This window comes from Chrysochloris asiatica, unplaced genomic scaffold (assembly GCF_000296735.1).
Source record: "Chrysochloris asiatica unplaced genomic scaffold, ChrAsi1.0 scaffold00058, whole genome shotgun sequence".
NCBI lineage: Eukaryota > Metazoa > Chordata > Mammalia > Afrosoricida > Chrysochloridae > Chrysochloris > Chrysochloris asiatica.
The window spans coordinates 6,958,494-6,966,719 of NW_006408576.1; the positions used below are offsets into that span (position 1 = coordinate 6,958,494).

At 36.1% G+C, this 8,226-nt stretch overlaps 1 protein-coding gene across 1 annotated transcript in view; it reads left to right on the plus strand.

The window, feature by feature from the left end:
• TRAPPC12 (trafficking protein particle complex 12) overlaps positions 1–8,226 on the plus strand; it is a 186,363-nt gene that overhangs the window by 38,583 nt on the left and 139,554 nt on the right. The window contains exon 3 of the mRNA XM_006863967.1: positions 7,146–7,259. Within this exon, the coding sequence (XP_006864029.1) occupies positions 7,146–7,259 (114 nt within the window). The remainder of the gene's footprint in view (positions 1–7,145; positions 7,260–8,226) is intronic.

Here is an 8,226-nt window from a genome sequence, read left to right on the forward strand (position 1 = left end):
CACAAATGAGATTTTATATAATAACAATAATAAGGAAAATGTATTAGTAATGACTATGTAGTAGTTATGAATCGGGCTCTGAACCGCAAGGTCAGCATTTCGAAACTACCAGCTGTTCCGCGGGAGAAAGATGAGGCTTTCTGCTCCCGTAAAGATTTACAGCCTAGGAAACCCTGTAAAGGGTCGCTATGAGTCGGAACCGACTCCATGGCACATAACAACAACAACAACCAAATACTTAAAGAAACCCTGATAGCTCCATGGTTAAACACTCAGATACTAACCCAAAGGTCATCAATTTCAACTCACTAGCTGTTCCAAAGGAGAAATCTGAGGCAGTCTGCTTAGGAGCCATTCCCCTGTGTCCTGTAGGGTCACTATGAGTTGGAATCATCTCAGTGGCAACAGGCTTAAGTTTTGGTTGGGCTAAAAAGTTATTAAGTACCTCCTGTATGCAGAGTACCATATTCATCTGTGATTGTTCTGTAAAAATATGTAGTACATGATGTGTGATCTCAGAGATCTAGCTAAAAGAAACTGTTGAACACTTTAAACGCAAAGGGAACGTTCAGGGTTACTTGTTGTTACTGTTGTTCATGTCCTCAAGTCTGTTCCAACTCATAGCGACCATGTAGAGAACTTCCAATGAGAGGCTGATAGGCTTGAACTACCGACCTTGCAGTAAGCAGTCCAGTGCTTATCCTATAGCACCACTGCAGGACTCCAGGGTTGCTGATGGAATTTAATGATTATCACTTGTAGTTTTGATTATTTACTTTTCTAAATAAAACTGTTGATCATGAAAGTTAATTTTACTAACAGCACATACCCTGTTCTATGATTTGTCAACTTCACTGTTATTGTTAAGAACTGCCAGCCTTATGGTTAATAGTTCAATGCCTAAACTACAGTGTCACACCAGGATTTTATATTACTTTTATACTACTTCCATTTGTCATGGTCAGAAGTTGAATCTTTGGACTCCAAGGAACCTGATGTTTCTCAGTCTTGTTTTTTAATCCTAGGACAACTAGACATTGTAGTAGTTATTGTTATTCAATGCCATCAAGTCGGTTCTGACTCATAGCGACCCTGTACAGAGTTTCTGAGAAACAAGTGGTGAGCTTGAACCACCAATCTTCTGGTTCAAACCAACTTTGCTGTCCCGCGCGTTAGCCCACAGTGCTACATTGTGGCGGCAGAGGGATAATCTCACTTTATCTTCATTGCCCAGTATCCTTTTAGAAACACTTTATCCAAAAGTCTTTGGATACACTATTAATAGAATATCTTTTTATCAGTTCAGTAATATCAGTAGCTCTTGGTGAATGGTTTTCTGTTAGTGATATCAATTTTCTGGTTTTTGGAAAGTTGACATATTTCCCGATACCCAAAAGTAGGGAATCATATTAACATGTGCCTACATTTGCATTATGGAGCCATAATGGTACAGTGGGTTAGCACTCAACTGCTAGCCAAAAGGTTGGCAGTTCATACTCCGCCAGCAATCTGCTTCCACAAATATTACAGCCAAGAAAGCTTGATGGGACAGTTCTCCCCTGTCACATGAGGTCACTCTGAGTCAAAAGCAACTTGGAAGCCATGTTCACATATAAGGATAAGACTGATTTTGAGTTGGAGGAAAATATAAGAAAGAAAGGATACAAAATAGTATATGTTCAGAAAGAAAAGAGTTTAAAAGAATACATACTAATATAGTCACAATAGTTATATAATAGTTCATAGTTGACTTCCTTTCTCTTACTTATAATTTCCTGGTTCTACAATTTCTACCATATGGACAAAGAGTGGGTTAGCATGTGGTAGATGTTAGGTAACATTATTTAAAACAACATGCATGATAGTAAATTAAGTGTTTAAACGAATCAAGTATCTATTGGCACTAGTATCCCTACTACATTAACCCGCTGCTTCTCCTTTATTCCCTATATTGGCTAATGATTTATTGGTGTTGTTGTTAGGTGCCATCAAGTTAGTACCGACTCATAGCAACCCTAAATACAACAGAATGAAACACTGTGATAGTACCCATTTCATCAGGAGCCTAGAAGTTTTACCTCCTAAATATTAAATATAAACGCTTTGTCTCCTCTAATATAGCTGCTCCACTTCTGTGCTAACTCAATCCCTTTTACTAGCCTATTTTACTAGTTTTCTAGATTAGTGCTTTTCAAATGTTTTTGTTCACATAGCCCCTAAAAAGAACGAAAAATACAAGGTACCCTCACACATTTTTAAATTATCTATAATGTTTCATTATAAATTTAAATAGTTGCAAAGGATGTAATTAATTTCTAGAATACTATATGTTGCATATGTGCTTTAAATATATTTCCAGCAAAACCTAGGACTACATATAAAGTTCATTCAATTTTTGAGAAATGCCTGCCATGTGACCTACTTGGCAGTCAGTACTATTGTAAAACCAATCAGCCAAATCAGGAATATTTTATCTTAGAAGAAATTTCACTTCATTTTTTAATCCAGATAAACATGTCAATATCATCCTGGCGATAATCACCCCACTTCTAAATTTTATTCCCTAGGATTCTTGCTTCTACATGCTGTCACAGTGATCCCTTCATCCCTTCCTAATGCCTGCAACACTAAGGATCTGACGCTGCCTGCCATTGTAGCTTTACCTCTGCCACTCCTCCACACCTTTTCCAGATTCCAGTCGCACCCATCTTTGCAATTCCTTGAACACATTCTGCTCACTTAACAGTTCTTTTCCTTATTAGTTCCACAAACTTCAAGGACTAACAGTGTGTCTTCGCAGTGCATTTTGCTCTTTCATGTTTTTGCACATTTTGTATCCTTAGTATTTGAGAGGCTTTTCTCCCTGCCTTGTGTAGATGAATTAACTCTTATTCATCTTGCAAGATTCACCACCCTCGCTTCACCATTCTGGGCTAGCGTCTCCCACAGTGTTGAGTATCCATAATTGTGTGTCTGTGTATGTGTCTGTCTTAGTACACTCTTTTTTAACTATTCATTTGTTTTCTTGTCGCTTCTAAGAAACTTTCTGGCTGTACTACTTCCAAGACAAATTTGTTTGTTCTTCTGGAAGTCCATGGTATAATCACTTTTCTGTGCCAACACCATAATTCAAATATATCGATTCTTCTTCAGTCTTCTTTATTCATTGTCCAGCTTTCCCAGTTGAAAACACATGGTTTTTGTCAGGTGCACCGTAGTCCTCAAAGTGATATCTTTTCTTTTTTAACTTCGACAAGTCTTTTACAGAAGATTTGCCCAATGCAGTATGTTGTTTGATTTCTTGGCTGCCGTTTCCATGGGTGTTGATTATAGATCCAAGTAAAATGAAAGCGTTTCCATGGGTGTTGATTATGGATCCAAGTAAAATGAAAGCAGTGATAACTTATCTCTGTTTGTCATGATATTGCGTATTGATCTAGTTGTGAGGATTTCAGTTTTTATTGAGATGTAATACATAGTGAAGGCTGTATTCTTTGATCTTAATCAGTAAGTTATTTAAGTCCTCTTTGCTTTCAACAAGCAAGATTATGTCAACTGTATATCAAAGATTTTTAATGAGTCTTCCTCCAAGCCTGATGCCACGTTCTCCTTCATATAATTCAACTTCATTTAATCCAGCATTATATAATCCATTGAATAAAATGAAATAAATATGATGAAAGGATATAACCCTAACTCACATTTTCTGATTATAAACCAGTCACTTCTTGTTCTGTTTGAACAACTACCTCTTCATCTGTATACATCAAGTCTTCTCCAGTTTTCCTTATGCATTGTCCACTTTTCCTGTGCATATGAGGCAATTGAAAATTCCATGGCTTAGATTAGGCATACCTTAGTCCTCAAAGTGACATCTTTGCTCTTTACAGTGGTCTTTTAAAGCAGATTTACCCAGTGCAGTGTATCATTTGATTGGTTCCTTGACTGCTGCTTCTATGAAGACTGGTTGTGGATCCAAGTAAAATGAAATCCATAACAACTTTAATCATTTCTCTGTTTATCATGATGTTGTTTATTGGTCCAGATATGAGGATTTTTGCTTTATTTACATTGATTTGTAATCCATACTAAAGGCTGTATCAGTAACTGCTTCATGTCCTCTTCACTTTCTGCAAGCAAGGTTGTGTCTACATATTTTATGTTGTTAATTAGGCTTCCTCCAATCCTGATGCCGTGTTCTTCGTCATATTGTCTAGCTTCTTGGATAATTTTCTCAGCATAAAAATTGAATAAGTATGGCAAAAGGGTACAACCCTGACACCCACCTTTCCTGGTTTTAAACCACACAGCATTCTCTTGTTCTGTTTGAACAACTGCCATTTGTTTTATGTACAGGTTCTGCATGAGCACAATTAAGTATTCTGTAATTCCCATTCTTCCCAACATTATCCATAATTTGTATCAGCAACACACAGTCAAATGCCTTTGTTTAGTCATTTAAACACAAGTAAAAATATTTTGGGTTTTCTCTGCTTTCAATCAAGATCCATCTGAGTTCAGCATTGATTTACGTCATTCCACATATTCTTCTGAATCCAGCTTGGATTTCTGGCATCATCCTGTTGATATGCTGCTGCTACTATATTCCTATCATGACTCTGTGTATTCTTTCTATCTTCTTTTAATGCTTCCTGAATTGTTTAATATTTTGCCAATAAATCATTCACTATTGCAACTGGAGACTTGATTTTATTGCTTTATTTTTTTCCTTTAGGTCTTTTTGCTTGAAAAGTGGTGAATGTGTCCTTTTGATTCTCTAACTCCAGGTCTTTACACATTTCATTATAATTCTTTACTATGTCATCTAGAGCTGTACTTTGAAATTCAGCTCTCTTACTTCCATATTTCTTTTAATTGCTTTAGGTACTTTACATACAAGCATATGTTTAGAATCTCTTCTGACATCCACTTTAACCTTTTCTTTCTTTCTTGTCTTTTTAATGATGTCTTAACTTTCTAAGTGTATGATATTCTTGAAGTCATCCCATAGCCCCATTGGTCTTCATTCATTAGTGTTCAGCACATCAAATCTGTTCTTGAGATGGTCTCTAAACCCAGATGGAATATACTAAAGGTAATATTTTGGCACTCATAGACTTGTTTTAATTTTCTTCAGCTTCATCTTGGACTTGCATATGAACAATGGATAGTCTGTTCCTCACTCAGTCCCTGGCTTTGTTTTCACTGATGATATTGAGTTTCTCATCATTTGTTCCCACAGATGTAGTCAGTTTGATTCCTGTGTATTTTATATGGTGATGTCACATTACAGGTAGAACACCTTCTTATAAAAACACAACCTTGCTGTTCATGTTGTTGAAAAAGGGTATTTGCAATAAAGTCATTAGTCTTACAAAATTCTATTATAATTTCTATCATCATTTCTATCACCAAGGCCATATTTTCCAATTACTACTTCCTCATCTTTGTTTCCAACTCTCACATTCCAATCACCAGTAATTATCATTGCATCTTGATTGCATACTTGATCAGTTTCAAACTTTAGAAGTTTGTAGAATTCTTCAATTTCTTCATCATTGGCTTTTCGTGCTTAAATTTGAATAATAGATGTATTAACTGGTCTTCCTTTTGGGTATTATCCTTATACAGACAGCTTTGTATTTCATGATAGATCTTGAAATACTCTTTTTGATGATCAGTGTGGCACCATTCCTCTTCAATTTGTCATTCCCAGCATAGTAAACCTTATCATTGTCCAATTCAAAATGGCCAATATACCTGCCCATTTGAGCTCACTAATGTGTAGGATGTCAGTCTTTATATATGTTCCACTTATTTTTGACAATTTCCTAGAATCATACTTCATTCATTCCACATTCCAATTATTAATGAATGTTTACAGCAGTTTCTTCTCATTTTGTGTTGCACCCCATCACCTTGGTTCTATCCACATCATTAAGGTCAAGACTTCTTTGAGTAGGCAGGCCTTCCTCAGTTGTATTTTGAGTGCCTTCAGAACTGAGGGCTCATCTTTTGGCACTGTATCAGGCAATGTTTTTATGCTATTCACAAGATTTTCAGTGGCTAATCCCTCAGAAGTGGACCACCTATTCCTTTTTTATTGTCTGTTCTTGGTCTGGAAGCTTTACCGAAAGCTATCTACCAGGCATGACCCTGCTGGTATTTGAAACATCAGTAGCATAGCTTCCAGCATCACAGCAACAGATAAGCTGCCACAGTACAACGAACTAACAGACATGTAAGGATCTTTACTTTAGTGAGTGCAGTAATGGAATCTTCATTCGTCACTATGTCTACAAAGCCTTGCACAGACTTTACATGCAGAAAAACAAATAAGACATATTTGTTGATTGACTATATAAATGGGTACAGCTAAAGTATTTAAGAATAGTGCTATTATATTGCTAAAACATATATTGAACATCCACTTTCAGCTTCTCAATGAGTTTAGAACATTCTCAGATTATATTTTCCCATTCATTTACCTGCTAGCCCTCTATTCTTTGTTGTATTAGGAAAAAGTAAGCACAAGAGAGTTCAAATTAATAAGCCAGTGTGTCAATATAAGTTAGCTTTTCCATGATCCAATTTAGAAGATGAAATAATCTGAAAGTATGCTGGATGTTAAGAGTGACCTATAACATGTTGCATTAGCATAGTTCATTGATTTTTTTTTTCACACTGATAAAATAAAATTATGTTAGACATATAAACCCACTTATTTTATAGTCACATTCACATCTATACAAATAAATGTGTCCAACACACAGTATAAAATTAAATTATTGATTTCAAATGGACAGAAATCACAAGATATAATTATCTTGCAAAAAAGGAAAGCCACCATATAGATTTCCCAGGGAGGTGGGGAACTTTCCAATAAGTTTGCCTTATGTTCTATCAGTTGTTAAATGTTAATGTTTTTATGATTTGATCATTTTGAACTGTATCTCATGCTTGGCTCCCCTTATTGCCTAATTACACGTGCAACATTGACAAATGACATTCCTATTTGTATCTGCCAGCTGACTGACCTTGTCATTATTACTAATGGCTAGATAGAGCTGCTTCCAGCAAAGAAAGAAACTGCGGCGTCTTAGTGGGTATGTTTTTTTGGTTATGTATTCCATTGTGTCTTACAGAACAGCAAGAACTGGAGGGCAGCAGTTGACCTATGTGGACGTCTTCTTACAGCCCATGGTCAAGGATATGGCAAGAATGGTCTGCCTACCAGTCATACAACTGATTCATTACAGGTAGAACACCTTCTGATTGCTGTATTCTTATTTGATTTGTCATAGTTTTGGTACATGAAAGAGAACATGACAGTTTATGCCTATAAGAATAATTTTAGAACAAAAAGTAGATTTTCATATCCTGAGTTCAATCTAGTAGATATTTTTTAGATTACAGTTTATACTTCCGTAATTATACTTTACAGGATTCCTGGTGTGGTACTGTAGGATAAGCACTGGACTGCTAAACACAAACCCACCTTGGTCACTATGAATCAGAACCGACTCGAAGGCACTTAACGATTATACTATATAATTATCCGTGTGTATTTTATGGTTATTAATTGGGTTCTCATACTACCCTATTATAAAATAAATGTTGTACACCATAAAGGTTCATCCACATTATTATGATATAAAGTGGGCACAACTAGGGTTTACCTTTTGAGATTGGTAATTGCTGCCAGATTATGAAGGATTCTGAGGTATGTTGAGGCTTAGTAGAAAAAAGTGACATGATCAGTTAGTTATGTCTGCCACAGAGGAGTCATACTAGTTATGCCATGTGTTTGCTGTCCCTTTGATGTATCAGGACTCTGATCTGGTTTGTTCTGGTTCAACCCCCTATTGGGAATTTGTCTTTCCACCCCAGCTATACTAAGTCAGAGCTATAGTTTCCCAAGCCATGGGATCTGTAAGAATCACCTGGGGGTCTTATTAAAATGTAGATGCAAATTCAGTATATCTGGGGTGAAAATACAAGTTCTCATCTGGGGATCAAATCAGAATTAACCGGTTCAGTGCCCTGAGTTTAAAAGAGTCACTTGCTCTTCAGTTTAAAAAAAAAAAGAAACAAAGAAAAAGAGTAAAGAAAAGGTAGTTGTAAAAGAAAGGGCACTCTCTGACAGGAAAAGAACAGCTGAAAAAGTCATTAAATGTTTACCTTTTCAGTGGGAGTTTTTTAAAACTTTTATTCTAACTTACAAGG